General features: G+C 41.9%; 1 protein-coding gene across 1 annotated transcript in view; it reads right to left on the bottom strand.

The window, feature by feature from the left end:
• Window positions 1-16729, bottom strand: part of clns1a (chloride channel, nucleotide-sensitive, 1A) — a 30362-nt gene extending 13633 nt beyond the window's left edge. The window contains exons 1-7 of the mRNA XM_085794751.1: window positions 16377-16729; window positions 15149-15285; window positions 13865-14002; window positions 7451-7561; window positions 6283-6296; window positions 3562-3733; window positions 1470-1536 (exon numbers count right to left, since the gene is read on the bottom strand). Coding sequence (XP_085650877.1) covers window positions 1470-1536; window positions 3562-3733; window positions 6283-6296; window positions 7451-7561; window positions 13865-14002; window positions 15149-15285; window positions 16377-16495 — 758 coding nt within the window. The 5' untranslated portion in view covers window positions 16496-16729. The remainder of the gene's footprint in view (window positions 1-1469; window positions 1537-3561; window positions 3734-6282; window positions 6297-7450; window positions 7562-13864; window positions 14003-15148; window positions 15286-16376) is intronic.
• Between the last annotated feature and the right edge of the window lie 4275 nt (window positions 16730-21004).

Genomic DNA, 21004 nt, shown 5'->3' with positions numbered 1-21004 from the left:
TTAAACTCTGAGCCTCTAAGTGCGGCCACGTCTGTCTCTGCTCCTCATTGAGTCCAATACAAATATTTTCTGAGAGAAGCAGAACGGCCTGATGTTTTAAAACTGCCAGCGTCGCCAAAATATTTACTGTAGAAACACCAAATCGTACCGAAATTTTCAGTAAGTCCTTAGAGCAACGTTGATCTGTGTTTTGTTCTGATAGGAGTTACCGTTTTCTCACCCTAAGCCTAAATGTGAGACCGGTGCAGAGGCAGAAAATGGCTCTTTTTCTCCACGTTTCTGTCTGTCTCAGCCTGCAGGGGCCCCTATCGCCGTGGTAACCTCTTTGATCCTCAGGCCAGAGCTCGTTAACTTCATAAACAATCCACCTGGCGCTCGTTTAAATGTTTATAAACACAGACACAGCTAAATCAGACTGACACAGGATGCAGCTACTAACTAACTATGTGTCAAGTCAGTCACACACACACACACAGACTCTAGAGCCAGCTTCATGTGATTACAGTCACACACACACACACACACACACACACACACACCTTCATGTGATTAAAACACAGTTAACGTGCAACAGAATTTAAACTTAAACCATGATTTAATCTGGTTTTAAAGTTAAACCTTGTTGGTGTCAATTCATTAATTACAAAGCCTCTAATTAATTAGATTAATTGTTTTAATTGAGTCCTGGCCCTATTACACAAGATAAACACACACACACACACACACACAGTTAACCTAATGTGATTACAGCTCCTCCATATCAGTGCTTATAGAAAGATGATCATGTGTCTGTCTGATCAGCTCTGTCTTGACCTTAAGATCGTGGGTTTGATTCCCATGTTGACAGAGATGGCAAAATCGGCAGTAGCCGTGGCCCATTCAAAATTTCCCGAGAGGAAATTTTCTAGTTAACCATTTCTCTTCTCCTCTCCTCTCCTCTGTCCTCCTCCTCTCCTCTGTCCTCCTCCTCTCATCTGTCCTCCTCCTCTCCTCTCATCTGTCCTCCTCCTCTCCTCTCCTCTGTCCTCCTCCTCTCCTCTCCTCTGTCCTCCTCTCCTCTCCTCTGCTCTGTCCTCCTCCTCTCCTCTCCTCTCCTCTCCTCTGTCCTCCTCCTCTCCTCTTCCCTCCTCCTCTCCTCTCTCCTTCTCCTCTGTCCTCCTCCTCTCCTCTCCTCTCCTCATTCACTTCTATGCAGTGGGCAAGGATGGGACAGCTGTAACCACGGTGACTAAACACAATAAAAGGGGACAGCTCTGTCCACAAAGACTTTAACAGGTGTCTACAACTAACAACAATCCAACAAACTTCATTGTTGAGGATGAGCATGTGACCAGAAGGAAACAACACAGCTGGTGGACATCTCCATGGTGACCGTCAGTCTGTTAGAAAGCCGGTGTCTCCACTGCTGATCCCAGCTGGACATCATCATCATGTTAGAGATAAGAGTTGAGTGAGAGAGAGGAACTCACCAGTGTTCGATGTCTGCATCCTCAAACTGACCGGCCTCCATCGCTGCTGCATCCACCTCCATACCGTCTGTCAACACACACACACACACACACACACACACACACACACACACACACACACACACACACACACACACACACACACACACACACACACACACACACACACACACACACACACACACACACACACACACACAACACACACACACACACACACACACACACACACACACACACACACACACACACACACACACACACACACAACACACACACACACACACACACACACACACACACACACACACACTTAACATCATTCTACACAACCACACACTCCCTGTAAGATCCCATATACAACCTTTACAACCAGCTGATGTGCTCCTCCTCTAACAGAAAACAACACAGCTACAAGAATGATGTCACTGCTGGCCACTTGATGAGGAATATAATGAACAGATCTGAGTGCAGTGTTTCATCTCCAACTTTCTGCCCTGGCAGCAGGCCAGCTGCCCTGTTCCCTGTTCCCACAAGCAGCCATGCTGCTCTAATTCTGCATAATGAGAGGATTTCACACACTCATCAATGACTTACAACTATTAACTAGGATAGAGAAGGTTGCAGCTGGTGAAGTGAGGTGAACTCACACTGCATTCCTGCATCACATGCACCCAAAACTACTGGTAATATTTGACTCAACATTCACGTTTTTGTTGTTCAATGAAAGAATTGATTGTTTAAAGGGATAGTTCACCCAAAATTCAATTTTTTTTTTAAATTTTCCGGGTTCGTCAAATTTGGACGAACCAAGGTCCGTCCTCTTCCCAGTTCGTCCAAATTTGACGAACCGGGAAGAGGAGCTTTGAGAAGCTTCCGCTACAAACAAGCTTGAAATATATACTTATTTAATTTTTTTCGGGACAGTTTCGCTTTTCGGGGCTTCAATACAAGACGGACATTACATACGAGCAGCATGGAGGTATTTGGATGTTTTTTGGTGTGTCTTTTTGTTACGAAGACAGTTGGTATCCATTTGCAACCGTTATATGGACATGCACTGCTACGCCGAGACCCCCTGTAACTCAGAGAAGCCACGGAGGACTCTGAAACTTCTCCCAGCCCTTAGTCCACATGAGGGGGAGTAGATAATGAGATTGATGCTAGTTTTGTGTTTGTTTGCTTGTCATCAGGATTACACATACAGCTCTGAACCTGGAGCAGAAGAACCATCCAGTTACACTAATGCTTCATCACTTTGTCTCCCTCACTACTAATCATGTTTGGATCTTGACTTGTGGATCTCACTGGATCCTCTAGAGACCCCAGCTCTGGTCTGGTGAGCATTTTTTATTTCTCATTGCTATTTGGGCTTATTGGGACCTGATAAGTATAAAAAACTTAGGGTGGGGGGGGGTGATAATTAACATCCCCCACAGGACAATCAATCCCAAACAAATCTCCCACCTCTAAATTGTCTACAACAATTGTCCCCAACATCCACTTTTCTCTTGTGAAATACACTCCAGAATAAAATGATGAGGAAAAATCTAATAAAAACCCACGTAGATTTATTTCTAAACAATGCATTTCTGTTTCTGCTGTTATAAACTATTGTCTTCTACCTACATTTCCCCAAACTGCATTTTCATACCAACATTTTGTTACTAACAAATATGCTAAGATATTGACATTTTCAACATAATGAAGTCCCTCTGTCCACATTTGTGGACATCATGTTTAGCAGCATAGTACATCGTTACTGTTACAAACCTTTGTCAATAACACACATAAAACATTTTTATGAATATCTGAACAAGAATCAGCCATGAAATTTGATTGGATTTTTTTACCTGGTCGACATTTGAGTCGGGAGTGGCCACCTGAATTTTCCAGTGTGTTTCCCACACATTCATTTATTCGTGGCAGCCCGCCACAAAAGAATTACGTCCGCCACGAATAAATCAATGGGGTTATAGTTTTGTGACATTCCGTGGTTGTAAACTAAAGGATGCTTATTGCATACTGTAGCTGTACTACAGCACCCAGAGCCAGAGCCAGAGCAGCGTGTGTGTGTGTGTGGAGCTCCCACCTTCAAAGTCAGCTTTGCTCTCTTCGGTGCGGACCCCAGCCATGTGGTACTGCTGAGCCACGCTGTGGGCCAGCATGCCCTCCAGTCTCTCCAGCGTGGCCTGGCCCTCCTGCGTCAGCGCAGACAGCCCCTCGTCACAGGTGTAGAAGCTGGGGATGTCGGCGTGGCCGTGCTCTGTGTGGTGTGTGTGTGGGGGGGGGGGGGGTGTCATCAACACTTCACTTGAACCCGTTTAGGTCTTTAAGGTTTATCATTTTCCTCATATACATTATTATATACATTGTTAATCCCCCAGGGGAAAGCTTTGAAATATTGTCACCTATACCAAATGTTTATGTTTATTTTAATCATCTTTTTTTTGTTTTGTTCTTTCTTTAAATACAAATGACAAGCTAACATTTAAATTCCCAGCAATTAGTTAATTGTGGCGCTTAATACCACGATTAATTGTGGAAACAAGTAATGGTGACATTCCTAGTCAGGACCACCTGCAGGGGTGCAAACTCATCAGGGGTAAAACTCAGGGGTAAAAAAGCATGCCCGCCAAAGCATGCCCCCCCGGGAATTTTAAAAAAAACAACAACTTTAAAGGTGAATTTACAGTCAATTTTAGCATGAGACTAGGGTCCAGATTTACTCAGGTTTGCACAGCTTTTGCTCCTGTTAAACCTGCACAATCTCTCTCTCCCCAGTCTGTGGTCAGTTTATCCAGATATCGCCTGTTAGGAACAGTTCACAAAATCCACTTTTCGGTTTGGTTCACGGTTTTGTGGTCATGGTTTTCAGTTTGGTTTGGTATACTTTGATCGTTGGGAAAATCAAGAATGAGGCAGTCTGACATCTGATACATCATTTTGACAGTCTGAGGTTAAAAGTAGGTGAGAATCTGGCTGCAAGAGAGGAGACATTGATAGTTCCAACATGTTTTAATTTATTGGGCAAAGAAAGTTATCTAACAAATGCTAAGAACAATTAGATATTCACTGAAATATATAACCTGTATTAAATGTTCCCTCTAATTTTCAAAACTCCTGAGCAGAAATTCAACTCCCCTGATGACCTGCTCGAGTGACTGTGAGCGACAGCTCAAGCATACGTCCACATGCTGGTGCTATGGCCTCACCTCTCCAACTCCAAATATCATGATTAATATATATATATATATATATGTATGTATGTGTATATATATATATATATATATATATATGATATAATATAATGATTAATAACAGATTATTTTGACAACATTACTACTCCAGTTACAGTTAATGATAGTTACAGTGTGTGTGTGTGTGTGTGTGTGTGTGTGTGTGTGTGTGTGTGTGTGTGTGAGTGAGTGTGTGAGTGTGAGAGAGAGCTTGCAAAATTGTAATGAACTGTAACTGTTATGTTTTGCCAATGGGCTCAAAACAATGAAAGAAAGGGATGGAAACATTTAGGGGCGTCATGCAACCCAAAAATTGGGGGGGGCACAGTGAAGGTGAATGTCACATTGCTCGTGACAGGCTAGTGCTGGGGACCGAAAAGCTGGTAAACTGACTTTCAGAAACATTATCTTGGCTAACAATGTGGAACAATAAGGTGGATGCACTTAAAAAAAAACTTATTTCACCGCTCCATGTATTGATTGTTAGAGTTGTAAACAAATGCACATGGCCATATATTGATTTTTCGCGGCTTCTTTGTAAACAGATGGCCATGTACTGTATTGATTTTTTTGCGACTTCATTGAAAACGAATGCACATGGCCAGGGACTGCTAGCAAACCAGCAGAAAAGCAAGCGGACTTGCCATTATTTGTAATAGATTTCACTCAATATGACCACTGATCATAGCTAGATGGTAAAATAATAAGTAAGGTAATGTAAGAAAAAAGAAATTATCCCTCAAGTTTGTGGGTGCACGTGCCCCCTCGTTTCTATTGACATGACGCCGCTGGAAACATTGTCCACTCCACACTTTCCCCTCTGAAAACTCGCCTTTTACTTTTGCGTCACTGCACGTCTTGCAAACGACTCCAGTCCCGGTTGAAAAAGAAAAAAAAATCTTGCCGACTTTCACCGGTGTTCCCTTGTCCGCATTTGTACTGTGACCACAGACTGTGGCAGCCACTCCACTTTCAACGATGCGCGTTTTTTCCTTTACCTTTCCGGCAGTCTCACAACCCTCCCGTTTAGCCATGGCTGAATTGCTCTGCAATAACAGAAACGCCACAACAGCGGCTACTCGTCATAACACATTGATTGGCTGTCAAGCTAAACAACCGCTGAGTATTGGCTGGGCAGCGCCTCGTGGGCATGTTTTTTTTAATGATGACTGGCTGACAGCACCCTGTCACCTGTCACTCATTGCAGTGATAAACGCCCACAGAGGTCATAAATTTCACAATTCGAAGCGCACATTAGGGAGAAATAAACCGTAAACTAGTCGGGGATATTCGAGTGCGCAACTTTTTTTGTCTTCTGCGCAAAGAGGTGGGGAGCAGTGCGCAATTGCGCAGTAAAACACCTTAGAGGGAACAGTGCCTGTATTTATTAATTGTGGTTCTTACAAAAATTATATCTTATAAAATATAAAAGCTAAAATGTCTCTTAAAGCTCTGCCCCTTTAATTAGTGCATTCAAACTAATTTAACTTTAGCCTACTACTTTTACAACCACATTATTTACCAGCAACATAAAGTGAAACAGAGGCAGAGGTGTCCTGCCACAGTCAGTCAACCTCCTCCTCCTCCTCTTCCTCCTGCTGCTGCTCAGGTCGCGCTGGAGCTAATAAATGCTAAACGCGCTAAATCGCTAATTGGTCGCGATGATCACACACACACGGTCCCATTAATGTTGGTCTCATTGATTAAATCTAACAACTATGGCAGTCGCGTTAGTTAGTGTATGAAAAGTGAAGCTTTAGGTGTGTGTTGCTGGACAGAAGAGGAGCACTGCCACCACTTGTTGTCACGCGTTTTAAAGAGACAGGTGGACTGCCTCGCCTCGCCATATCCCCCCCCCTCAATTTTTTTTTATTGCGGATTTACACAAATCACACAAATGATCCATTTGGGATCCAAAACGGCGAATTTCGCCGAAAGGTGACAAGTTTGCACCCCTGCACCTGTCCATCAACACACACAACATGTTGTGTACTGCTGCAGTCACCAGCCTCACAACAACTATTCATTTGTGGAAATGTGCAGTGATGAACGCTGGACGTCTTACCTGCCTCTGCATCCAGACCAGAGACCAGAGAACCAGACCAGCAGACCAGCAGACCAGCAGACAGGCCGGAGCACAGGGACAAGGACAAATAAACACCAGTCAGCATTTTCACATCAGTCCTCTGCATTTCTGGTGGAAACCTGCTTCCACTATGGATTTGTATTTAAAGTAATGACATAAACAACCTCACTGTCTAGTTATAGCACAGTGTAGTGGCATCATGATGGATGCTCAAAGTCTTCTATAGAGAGACAAACAGCAGCTCCATGCCAGGCTACAAGATGAGACCGTTGTTCACTCATGACGGACAAATATGGACACATGTGCAGACACACGTGTAATCTGTATGTACTGTCTAGAGCTAGACTTCAGCTCTGTATACTACCTACTGCTGTAACACGTTATATCAAAATGTAAAAAGCAAAAGAAAAGAAAAGATTATGATAAAGATTTTTATTCTGTGGGTAATGGGGGTGGGACTAGATCAGCTTTGAGCCATGTGTATTGTATTATTTGAACTAAGATGAAGTGTGATGATGATGATTTAATTGACATGCCCGAAATAAACAAATAAATAAATTCAATAATGTTTAGCAGATTTCAGCAGGGTGTTTGAATCCAGATGTAAGGAGGAATCTCCCTCTGACCAGTGATGCTACAACGTGTGCTGTCCTCACCTGCTTCCTCCACGTCGTACTCTTCTCCTTCAAAGTCGTTGTCAGAGTCGTCGTCGTCGGGGTCGGGGTGCAGAGCCTGGCACTCGCACATGGCTGAGAACATGGGCTCCACTGAGAACAAGACGCACAACACACAGACATAGAGACAGTAGCTGTGTTTACATGCGCAAAATTTCTTCAACAGTTTAAAAATTTGAGGGATCGGAAAATCAGAATCCACTGTTTACATGGGCACAAAATCAAATAATCCGATCATGACGTGTGTACACATGCACCGAGCTTTATTCAGAATCACAGTATTTTGACATGCACAGAGCTGTCTAATTAATTATGTAAAGGCAAAAAATAATAAATAAATAAGAACCGAGTAGAACCGTGTCCAGCCGTGTGGCGCTAGTGGGAAAGGACCATAATAACCCCAATAACCCCCAAACAGGAAGTAACGATCAGAATAAGTGTTTACATGGACGTAGAGCTGTGCGATATGGATTTTTTTTTATATCCTGATATAGACAATTTTATATCCCGATAACGATATATATCCCGATATATTATTTTGTCTTAACATTATATATGAAATGAATGGCAATTTCTCTTATCTTTTCTCCTTTTATTTACCAAACACATTTAATTCCATACAGTAAAAAATACATAAAAAAAATAATATAAAACACAAATATCCAGTGGACAAATGGTCCACATAATAATCAGTTTCAAGTATGTAGTATCAAGTATAAAGTGCAAAGAAATGATGTAAACAATGTTGCTTCAAGTAACATTCAGGTATGCCTTTCAAGTAACAACTAAAAGTGCTAATTAAGTGTAAACTGTTTGAGAGGTTTAGTAGGAACACAACTTTGTGAAACCTCTTAAAATGACATGACATTTTTTTTAAATGTTTTGTTTCACATTTTTCACAAGTTGAGAGCTAAGAACACAAGCTGGTCAACTTTTTCAGGCTTGAGACAAGTTCTCTTACATGTAACAATGTTCCCACTCGCACTGAAGACCCGCTCTGCAAGCTTAGCTACTGATGGGAAGTTGGCCTCATGCTGCCTCCACCATACAAGAGGATCTTCCTCTGCATCCAGGTCAGCTGACTGGAGATACATGCTGAGCTCCAGTTCAATGGATGCTCTGCTTGGCCTCGAGGTGCTTTGGTCTGTAGCTGCTGCTGGTTTTTTGAAGTAGCTCGACAAACTCTTCTTCACCTTCTTGGCTGTAGGAAGCACGGTTTCCCCCACAGCAGCAGCAGGGACAGCAGATGCTGGAGTAGAGACTGCTGATGCTGTTATTTCACCTCCAGCCACCAGGTGCTCCATTTCTGCAGCCGCACTTGTTTTCATGAAGTCGATTCTCTCTTCTTTTGTGTAGGCCATTTTAAAGCGCGGGTCAAGGAGCGTGGCCATGTCGAGCAGCTTCTCAGTGGTGTCGTCATCATATTTCTCACTGAGGTATTTTATGATGCCCTCTTTGATGGTTTTAGTGAGAGGGGAGTCATCTTCCTGAGACTTGAGGATTTCGTGCTTGAAGATGTGCAGTACAGGTTTAACATAAGACACACTAACATAATTTTCTCCTGACAAGGCGTCTGTAAATTCCATGAGAGGACTCAATGCCTTATCCATGGACTCCAGAATTTCCATGTCTTGCCAGGAAGGGATCAGATGTCTCACCTTCTTGTCTTGGCGGAGGACCTGGCAAATTCATTCAAATGTTATTTATATAGTTCACACTCAGAGTGCTTCACAGAAAACAATTAGCTACATAACAGAGCACACATGCATGCTTATGAAATATAATATATTTTTAAATACCTGTGCAAGAGCTTTCTCCTGCTCGATGAACCTGCTGATCATCTGTTGCCGTGAGCCCCATCTGGTGGGGGTCTCACTCTTGAGCTGGTGGGTGGGCAGGCCAAGGTCAAGTTGAGCCTTCGCCAGGTCACGTCTTCTCTTAAAAGAGTTGGAGATGGCACCGGTCACCTGCTTGCAGATCCCAACTGCACGTTTCACAGCCGCTTGGGTTTGAGGAGGAGGTGTTTTCAGGCTGTTCTCTGTTACAGAGAGAGGATACAGAAGAAGGTGCAAACTTTGTAAATAGTTAAAATTAAAACATGTTTGGACAGCAGCAGATAATTCTAATATAGCTATTTCATATAAAATGTATAGATCAGCGTAACTATACTTTGGTATTTTTCAACAAAAACAGTTTGAAGGCAACATTTTACTCTAAACTTAATGAATTATCTGCTTTTTAAATTTAGTTTTTAGTTTGGTTTAGTTTTGTGAGTACACAATATTGTTCCAGTTAGTTTTCAAGTTATTTAAAGTCTAGTTTTTATTTTTATTTCAGTTAACTAAAATGTTTTTATATTGTAATAAAAAAAAAAAAAAAAAATATATATATATATATATATATATATTTAAACATGTTTTAACAGTCGACAGTCGAGCAGGTAATTACACAAACATTTCAAAGCATATAATATTAACTGAATGATATTGAACTCCACTCACCTATGGCCAGCTGCAGGCGGTGCCCAAAGCACTGTAGTCTGTTCCACTCGTTCAGCTGCAGTGCACTGATGTTATAACCCGTTTCGCAAATACCGCCATCTTGGACATCCCGCAATGCATTGTGGGTATGCACCGATGCACTCTGGGATTGAAAGCGTCCAAACAACACCGCAGCACCGTGCTCCGCGGCTCTGACAAACGGGCCATGGCCGCAGTGGACACAGAAGATAACTTTAGTAATATGACGGTTAGTCATAAATGTAAACGGAATCAAAATAAAACTAGTGAAACTAGTAAATCAACTTGGAGCTCGAGCGTTTATAAGAACCAGGCGCATATTTGCAACAGGCTACTTATTTTTGCAATGACCAGCACCCATTATGCACAGAACAAGGAGGTCACTGCAGGAACACTGGAATAAAACTACTTTAACCCCCGACATATCTTTATTGACATCAGACAATAAATACGACAGCTTGTCTGTGTTACCACGACACAGTCCTTATTAGTCCAGCACAACCTGTCACGCTCCCGTGTGTGTGTCTCTGTGTCTGTGTGCACCTGCAGGCGAGAGAGCGAGCGGGAGGAGCCGCTGACTGACAGGTGAGGACGCTGTAACACAATAATATTCTATTAAGGGATGTGAACGTACTAAAATATGTACACGTGTAAACTGTGCAATGCTTTCCGTTTTAAACGTGTACACGGTACGGTTGCCGCCCCCCCTCCTGACACATCTGTAACCAGTGGTTCGTAATCACGGCCGTAGCCGCTGTAATATGACGAACCCGTGTTCATATTTTAGTTCACATCCCTTGTATATGACCAAATAGTAATAGGCTATGTGTTATAGCGTCCTCACCTGTCAACAGCGGCTCCTCCTGCTCGCGACACAGACACACAGAGACGTGACAGGTTGTGCTGGACTAATAGAAGCTCTGATCTAGGAGTGTCAACATCTACACGTGTAAACAGATACACGGATAACAAATCATAACCGTTTAGAAAAATCAATAGTCGTTTACACGTCTTTTCCCCCCCTCCTCCTCGATCATTTCTCACCAATATATAGGCTATTTTTAGGGGTGATAATGTTGCCTGAACTGCGTGTCAATTCCCCCCTCTATCTGCGCGTAGCCTACCGGTCTCTTTCCAGCTGTCCCTTCAGAATAAAGGCCGAGGGGGGAAAAAACAACAACAACACCGACTCCTCCGGCCTGTACTGCGAAGGAGACTCGGCTTTGTGTTCATATTCCATCTTAACAAAACCTCAAGCCCCGGTCCGAGTTAACACGGTACGAAGCTGGTTATCAACTTGCTGCTGACGCTCAGCTCAACAGGTGAGCAGCGTCTTCCCTCAGCTGAACATCTGTAGGCGGAGACGCTCAGAGAGAAAGTAAACAGCAGCAGATCAGCTGATCTCTCCCTCCGTACAAACGCAGACAGAGGCGGCCGCCTCAATATTTATAATTCAGAAAAAACCCTGGTAGTAAATGTTTTCGATCCGAACCTGTCCGGTCGTGCCCGGTCCGATGACTGAGCCAAGGGAAGAGCCGGTAGCCTGTGGCCGTACATTTATTCAGAAAAGGTGTAGGCTATTGGTGCAGATTAAACTTGTGAATGAATGCTGCTCTCGATCCGACCCTTCCTTATTCTGACTCTTTTGAACAGTAACAACAACAGAGATTATATTATAGATTTTCTGTGCTGAGCATAAGAATTGTTTGAAATTAATAATAAATAAAAATAAATAAATAAATAAATAAAAAATTGTAAACGTTGACACCCCTACTCTGATAAGCTCCTGTGTCGTGGTAACACAGACAAGCTGTCGTATTTATTGTCTGATGTCAATAAAGATATGTCGGGGGTTAAAGTAGTTTTATTCCAGTGTTCCTGCAGTGACCTCCTTGTTCTGTGCATAATGGGTGCTGGTCATTGCAAAAATAAGTAGCCTGTTGCAAATATGCGCCTGGTTCTTATAAACGCTCGAGCTCCAAGTTGATTTACTAGTTTCACTAGTTTTATTTTGATTCCGTTTACATTTATGACTAACCGTCATATTACTAAAGTTATCTTCTGTGTCCACTGCGGCCATGGCCCGTCTGTCAGAGCCGCGGAGCACGGTGCTGCGGTGTTGTTTGGACGCTTTCAATCCCAGAGTGCATCGGTGCATACCCACAATGCATTGCGGGATGTCCAAGATGGCGGTATTTGCGTAACGGGTTATTGGTTGCATTATCTGTGGTCACACAGATGAGCCTATCTTCATGGAGCTCCCAGGACTCAAGTGCTTCTCTTAGGGCTGTGGCTATCATCACTCCCGTGTGGTCTTCGGGGAAATAGCTCGTCTGTAGGCACCTGCTACTTAGTACCCACTCACTGTTGATGTAATGAACCGTAAGGCTCATATACGGCTGTGTGACTCTGCTCGTCCACAGGTCGGTCGTCAATGCATAATATTCTACATGTTTAAGTTCCTCTTGAACTTTAGCACGGCATTCTTCATACAAGCGGGGCAACTCGACATGACTGAAGTGTTTACGATCCGGCATATTATACCTGGGGTCAAGGGTTTTGACCATTGCTCGGAAGCCCTTCTTTTCCACAGTGTACACAGGGGCCATGTCAAGACATAAGAATTTAGAGATTGCCTCTGTGATTTTGCAGTGCCTTCGGGACTGCTTTGTATAGGGGGTGCCTTTGGCGAATGCCTCTTTCAGGCCTGTTTGGTTGTCTTTTTTCTTTTCTTTTTCACTGCGCGGTTCTGGGTTAGGTCGGACTTTCAAGCTGTCGTTGTACTGTTTTTCATGCCGTGTTTTTAAATGATAGAAGAGGTTTGTAGTGTTCGAGTCCCTCGTAATCACTTGCTGGCGGCATATTTTACAAATTACCGTGCTCTGGTCGGTGTCATTCTTTTTAAATCCAAACCAAAGCCAAGCGACAGAACTTCGGTTCCCTCTTTTTGGTATCAGTTCCTCCTCTGGCTCGTTTCCCCCTGCATTCTCAACCGGTCTGTCCTCCAAACTTTCCTCCGAACTCACCGCCCCCTCCATGTTGTTGTTTGCATCCATCTCTCCTCCTGTGCATGCTGCAGTGCCAGTGCCGTAAAGTCGCGGGTGACGTAAATGCCGCCGCAAAGTAGTGGCGAGGTGCTGCAATTAGAGCCCTCTCTGATTAATGTAGTTAAAATTACGATTTAAACGATAGACGGCTCTTTCGTACGGTAGACGTTTTTATATCGTACTATGATATATATCGTAATATCGCACAGCTCTACATGGACGTTGTTCGGAATAACGATCGGCATAAACCACCCCTCTCAATCTGAACAGAATTTCTTTCGGATCGAGCCGAATCTGATTAGAATCTTTCAACTGACGTGTTGACATGACACATTTTTATTCAGATCAGCCCTTTATTCCGAATATTTGTGTCCATGTAAACGCACCAACACACACAAGCTCAGACACACAATCACACCAACGTGAGACGCAGCGGGGAAGGTAAGTACTGAACGCATCCAGTACTCATTGTTCAGCTGCTGATCCCAGGTCAGTCTAAAGCTCTCTGTGAGCTTGCTCAGATATCAATATAACAAGCTCCAAGTAGGTAGCTTTACTAAATGTATACTTTTACATGCATATATATTGATTTTTTTTATATTTCTGTGTGCATCGGAAATATGTTTATGAATCTTATATTTCATTTTTTAATTATATATGGAATGAAACATATTTGTGTGCATTGTATCAGGATGATTTTTGTTGTCTTTTTGCGCTGATTCATTGGAAAGAAAAAAAAAAACATGAAAAAAAGAAAGAAATTTACTGATAAAAAATGATGACACGTTCAATACCCACTTCCCCGTCAAAGCATCAGTGTGCTCACTCACATGCTGCTTTGTCGCTGGGCACAAAGCGAATCTCTGTGATGGCTCCTTCATCAGCATCATCAGCACCGCTGCTGCTGCCGTCATCATCCTCCTCCTCATCCTCGGCTGCTCGCTCCGCCATGTCTGCCTCGTTCTCACCTGGGAGGATGAAGGTGACAACAGACACACAGTTGTCAAAACTCACACCAAGATTCTATCTGTCTATCTATCTATCTATCTATCTATCTATCTATCTATCTATCTATCTATCTATCTATCTATCTATCTATCTATTAGGGATGTCCCGGTCCGATATTGATATCGGATATTTGTCCGATATCAGCCAAAAAAAACGAATATCGGATTGTATCGGACTGCATCTAAAATCTCCGATATACACGCTCCGATAAAAGCAGTCCATTATTCCGCTCCAGCACTTCTGTCCTAGGTGACTCTCGTTCACACTCCAACACAGTAGGTGGCGGTAATGGACCTTAATGTTGGTGCGCCGGCTGCAGCATGCAGAGATCACATGATCACAACAACAACAGCGTGTGTGCAATTCATCCATGGTGCGACTGTAGCAAGGAGAAGTGATGTCGGCTGTGTGGCACGTAGGCTACACACACGTACGTGTACACACACACACACACACACACACGGGTGCATGGACAGGTCGCGCTTGCCCGCTAATATGGTAAATGCGCTATATTGCTCTAAATGTACAGTTCAAATTAACTACCGACGGGGTCGGTGGTCAGATTCTTATGGAGGAAGACCAGCTGGTCCACATGTTGTGCCGTGTTAAAAGTGCCAAAGCCAGAATTAAATTAACAATGCTAATTTGTGTTCCTCGTATGTGACGGAAATAAGGTTTAACTGTTATCAAGGCTGTAACATTATATGTGCACTCATCTGCAGCGTCTCCTCTCCTCCAAAATAAACATCGTTTACTGCTGCATTGATTTTTCCTATTCAGCTATGAGCCACAATACGCCAACTTCCTTCAGGTATCCATGTTTTTTTTTCTTCCGAGTTCCTGCAGCGTGAACGCAATGATGTCGGAAGTCAGAAATTTCTGAGTTGGGAATTCCGACCTCCGAGTTGTTTTGAACGCGGCATAATTCTTGATGAATGAAAACATGAGTCTGTCTTGCGCCGGTCAAAGAATTTCACGGTGCGCGGAGGCTCATAAATGTAGTGTGAAAATGCTTCGCTTTTCCAAAACTCCTCGTTGTCCCTTTAAACAAAGGCTCTCTAGTTTCAGGTCAAACACATAGACCTCCATAGTAACAGCTTCCTCACCACTCAGCCGGCCGTTGACCATGACGTACAGGTGTTCCTGTGGGTAGGTGTTGACGTCTCTGGAGATGGCGTGCAGGCTGATGGTGGGATACTCCAGAGAGAAACCCATCCCCGAGCCGTCGAACCACGACAGGCGGCTGAGGGAAACACACACACACACACACACACAACTGAGTGTTTTAGTTTAGGGTTAAGGTGCTAGGATGACCTCTCTGGAAACAGCTGGTTGTCTGGGGTCAGTAGTGATCTGCTAACAATACATCAACCAACAACACACACTTTAAACATTCAGTTGAATTTAACCTTCGTCTTGTGTTAGCTTTCTACTAGTTTTGACCTGTGTTTTAAATCAAAATTCACTAAAAACATTTGTTTTTCATCCAATTTGTTTTTCTTCTCTTGATTACATTGTTAAGCTTCCTTTTCCTTGAAAATGTTGGTTTTAATATTTTTGGTGTGGGTCTCTGGGCCTTTTTTTGTCAGTATGACCCTTGTCTTCAATGTAACCTCCTCTTGTCAGCTTTCTGCTACCATCTATGGTGTTGTTTCGGTTTTGACCCGAGTCTTAAATCAGCTGTAAAACACACTAAAACTATTATTTATCATCCCATTTGTTTCTCATCTCTTGGTTACATTGTGAGGCTCCTTATCCATGAAAAGGTTGGTTTTGCACTTATGATTTCAGTTTGAACTCTCATTATTGTTCTTATCATTATAACCGGGTCCGGGTCAAAACTGACCCAAACACCACAAATGTCATAATTTTAACAGAGCATTTTTGAAATTTCTGGGAAAAAAAGAACTTTTATTTTGTTTAAATAGAGGTTCCTGACAAACTCAAAAAGCCTTGATGCTATAAACAGGCCTACTTCTATGCATTTAAAACCTGAACACCAGAGGAAGGTTAAGTGGACCCTTAATAACTCTTCAACCCTCCTTTTTGTTGTATTGATCAATCGATGATTCAACTCATTGACTTCTGTAAATTATGATAACGGAAGAAATGTCGGGTTATTATTTTGAAAGAGACAACACCGGAAGTGTTTAGTATGAATTTCTGTGATTCCACTCCACTGCACTGACTCAAACCTTTGAACAAACCTTTACCGCGGACTGAATATAACAGTCTATGGAAGAGACACACGCGCACGTGTGGTGAAACAAAGCAGAGCTAACAACAACAACAGCTAGCTTTAGCCTTAGCCTTAGCCTTTAGCCTAGCACCTACGTCTCCGCCACGTAGAGCGTGCCGCAGCCCAGCCTCTGGCCGTCCATCACCGCCGTGGTCTCGGCTTGCTCGTGCCGCACTCCCTCGGTGGGCGGGTGGAGGTTTTTCAGTAGAACCATGGTGGACCAAGTCTGGTCTGCACCCGAGCCGTGGGACCTGTTTCCTGCCACCAAAACCCGGGATAACTTCTTCTCAGCGGAGTGACAGATGGAGGCGGGTAAACTTCTTGTGCTTCTTCTCCGATGTGAACCGAACCAGGCCGAACCGTCCAGGTGTGGTAGTCTACAGTGTGTCGGTCAGTCTGACCACTGATAAACAGCTCCCACACTAAATACCGCGGCAAGAGACCAGTCTATGCAAGAGACCAAAGAGCATGCCAAAGAGCTTCAATGGCTTCACCACGCTAAAACATCACGTGACTACGACCCTGTTACGTATGTTGTATGGAAAAGCGGAAGGGCCACAATTCGTAACAAAACGTTTTGCTCTGCGCCACACTAGTGGCGTTTACAGCATGTTTATGCGCCAATGTCCCACCCATAGGTCCCACCCAGAGCGATAGATATAACTCGCTCTGGTCCCACCCATAGACTGTAAAAGTGTGGTCATGATGTGTCAGAAGCATAGACTGTAAAAAGAAGATGCTCAGAAGATGCTTCAGTAGATCTCATTTCCTATTGAATGTTATTGTTAATCTTTTATCGGACTTCTGGTTAAATATGTTTTTTTTAATTTTTTTTTATTTTATATACATACTGTATATAATTATATTTTATTTATTTATGTTTTTTTTGGGGGGGGGGGTGCACTTGAATCGAGATACCTCAGTATCTGTCTTTTGTGTCTAAATGGAGGTGAAGAAAAATAAGGTAAATGCTAAAGAACAAATGTCTGAATGCAACAAACAGCAAGTCAGTAGTTTAGAATGTGCTGATCATTTTTTGCTCCATTTGTGTGATTTGCAGACTTCATATTCTTCACTTCATCTGATCAACATATTTGGGGCAGCCTCAGCTTAAAGGTCTAATGTGTAATATTTGTCAAGGTTTATTGGCAAAATCTGAATATAGCCTACTACCAATGAATATATTTGTATAAGTGTATAATCGCTATAAAATAAAATCTGTTTGGTTTTTGTAGTTTGTATGGAATGGAAAATCCAGCCAACCAGAGAGCATGTTTCAAGATTTTCACGTTCATAAATAAACAATAGAATTATTTAATAGATATATAATAGAATCAGAATGCTATATTCACCATAGTCCACCATATGTTCATATAATGAGGTAGATGATCTGTTTCCATGATTGTTAATGTGTCAACACATCAGCCAGTTGTGGCAGCTGCCACTTCACAGGGACAGGGTGGAAGTGGCAATATGGAAAACATATATTCAATATTATTAATAATCATATAACTACACATATCACATCCACAAGAAATCAAGCAAACGGATGGATAAAAACCACTGAAGTGTCCCTTAGAGCAGTGGTTCTCAACGTGGGGTCTGGGGACCCCTAGGGGTCCTTGAGAGATCTGAAGGGGGTCCCCAATAATTTTTTTGAAATTGTACCACTTTTACTAGATTTTTTTAAAAACTTTTTTGCTTAAGAAATTTTACCACTTTTTTCTAGACAATTTTTACTTTTATTTTGAACATTTCTTATGAGAAATTTTACCACTTTTTTTTTTAGAACATTTTTACTTTTTTTTTAGAGAATTTTTACCACTTCTTCCTAGAAATGTTTAAATGTTTTTGGAGAAATTGGACCACTTTTTTCCAGAAATTTCTCTCTAATATTTCCAAAAATTCACACCATTGGCCCTAATTTACAGTTTTTCTCAGTCGCTTTGGTGCTATTCTCAGATCAGAATGAAAGTTCTCATAACTATTAGTTCAACCTCCACAACATGTAGTCATTTGTCCACATCATAGTAGCAGTTTCTCCTTCCTCTGAACAAATTGCAAATGCTTTTGGACATGTATCAGTTGCTCTTATACAATTCTCTGCTGTTTTACAACATTATCATTTGTTTATGTCCTGTCAGTCAAAATGAAATATACTTTTGAACGCTGAATAGTCTTTCCCTATAAAACTAATAGTCCTCATTTCATTGCTTGAGTCATTACATACAAAATTATTGAACTAGTTTTCAAAATCTGTCAAACTAATTTGAAATGTTGGGAGAAGCACTGTGAATTCAATTATTCAAACATTTAGAGTAAGGAACAACAGGTATGTATGGTATTGGACAGTAATTCAGCACTAAACAATCTGCACTGCTGTCATTGTGTCAGGAATTACTGTAAGATACAGTGGGACAAGAACTTTTTTACATTTACATTTAGACTTACAGCTTCACTAGAGAACAGATTTACTGTATTGTAATGTATTACAGCAACCACAGTAAAGATTTCCCATCTTTACAGTACGGTACTGTACTACAGCATTTTACAAGTAGGAAGCACTTTTACAGTATTGTACACTACAGTAATGATGGTTAAAGCAGGACATGTACTGTACATTACTGTAATTTTACTCTGCATCACATAGGATTACAAGACAACCTCACAGAGGTGGAAGAGACAGAGCCCTTTTTACTCTGCTACAAGAACAAGACATTTGTGCAATGGTGATTACAAACAATGGCATAAGGTTGAAAGAGATTACAATGTAAGGATGACATTACTGTATCTTTGGGAATATTGAATCTGTTTCAATCGCTACAACTGACAGAGTGATGTAGATGAAAATGTGACTGGAACGTCTGGATGTGCAGGAATGATTTACAGTACTCTGTAGGTTCAGTTACTATATGTACTGCAACATTGTTTACATAAAGTTGTACCCAAAGAGTGTTTCTTATGTTTGTTGTAGATGACTGTAGTGTATTTTTCCTTTGCACAATGCTGTGAACAAATCAGAATTGCAAAGAGCATATGCAGTAGAAATGTGAAACATACATATTCAGTATCTCCACTAAATACAGTAATGTGTAACTTTACTGTAGTTTTCACATGGCTGTACAAGTAGTGTATAGTGCTGTCTTGAGCATTTTCAGGTAGTATCATCACTTTTTGCATTGGAAAACACTTAGAGAATTATAGCTGCTGCGCAGCGATGGGTCGGGTCCGGGCTACTTTTGGGCAAATTTTGGCAATTCTGAGCAACAAACAGGAGAATAGGAAGACAAGACAGTTGTCCTTATAATGTCCAATTTGGACCAGTTGAGGGTTGAACCCACAACCTCGGGAACCAAAGACCGTTGCCTATCGCACTGAGCTAATTGACAAGTGGGAGTGCAATAGTGGCTTCACAAATTGAGTAAGCCATTCACTGTCGTGTAGGCAGATTTGAAACCACAGTAAAATGAAAAATCAGTTTTTGAGGTAATGATATGTATTTGTTAAACATCTACTGTGACTCTAAGATGTTAGGAGCCTTCGCACATAGTCCAGTCCAAGCTATTTGGATTTTTAAAATTAGAAGCTTGCTGTGATGCCACCATTAGGACAATTGTCTTGTGTTTCATGTTGAGGACAACTGACATTTTGATCTGTCATCATCATCATCATCACCCTTGCTGGGACTCGAACCCACAGCCTCTGACACCAAGAACCAGCTCCTAACTCACTGAGCTAATTGGCTGGTAGTGAGACCTGCTGTGTAGCTTCATTTATCCACTCAGGTGGGCCAGTGCCCGGGCAGCTGTTGTAAAGGCAGATTTCAAAAATGGTCATAAAGTCAGAAATTATGTTATCTAAACAAAAATCTGTTAACACATAAATTGCATTTAGACAGCAAAACAGCTTGAGGACATGTGACATTTTGATCTGTCATCATCATCATCATCATCATCATCATCATCACCCTTGCTGGGTCTCGAACCCACAACCTCTGACACCAAGAACCAGCTCCTAACTCGCTGAGCTAATTGGCTGGTAGTGAGACCTTCTGTGTAGCTTCATTTATCCACTCAGGTGAGCCAGTGCCCGGGCAGCTGTTGTGATGAAATGGTCAAAATTTCAGAAATTCAGTCATCTAAACAAAAATCTGATAATACATAAATTGCATCTTGACAGCATGGAAATGTTGGTGATTTGTTTTTAATGATAAGTGTTTTGCTTCATAAGAGAAAATCTGATGTTTAAAAATTCCACACTCACATTGATTGCAGTTGTTCCCATGAGAGCAGAATTCAAAATGTTCTCAAAAATTCAGTTTTTGAATTAAAATTCTGATATTTGCCAAACTTCATTAACCATGACTCCAGAATATTCTCATTTTTTTTCAGGAAGTTTGAAAATGTATTTAGCAAGAATTTGATGGTATATGTTTACAGTAGTGTTTACAGTCAAACGTTTTCATGCACTGTAGGCTCAATTTTTGCTTAATCAAAAATCCGAGAAACAAGTTTTGTGGAGGACGGTCTGGAGATGCTCTGTAGCAAGTTTGGTGACAATTGAGCAAAAATTGTGGGAGGAGATACATTTTAAAAGTTTTACAGTTATTGAAAAAAACAGAGTGATGGACTTCATAATTTGTAATGAGTTTAAGTGGACAAGAGTTTCAGCAGTATTGAGGCTACATTGTGGTGAAGTTTCAACACTGTAGCATCTACCGTTG

Source organism: Trachurus japonicus, chromosome 13 (assembly GCF_045865225.1).
Source record: "Trachurus japonicus isolate A0001 chromosome 13, Traja_1.0".
Taxonomy (NCBI): domain Eukaryota; kingdom Metazoa; phylum Chordata; class Actinopteri; order Carangiformes; family Carangidae; genus Trachurus; species Trachurus japonicus.
The sequence above is the reverse complement of the archived record's forward strand: the minus strand, read 5'-3'. Positions and strand labels throughout refer to the sequence as shown.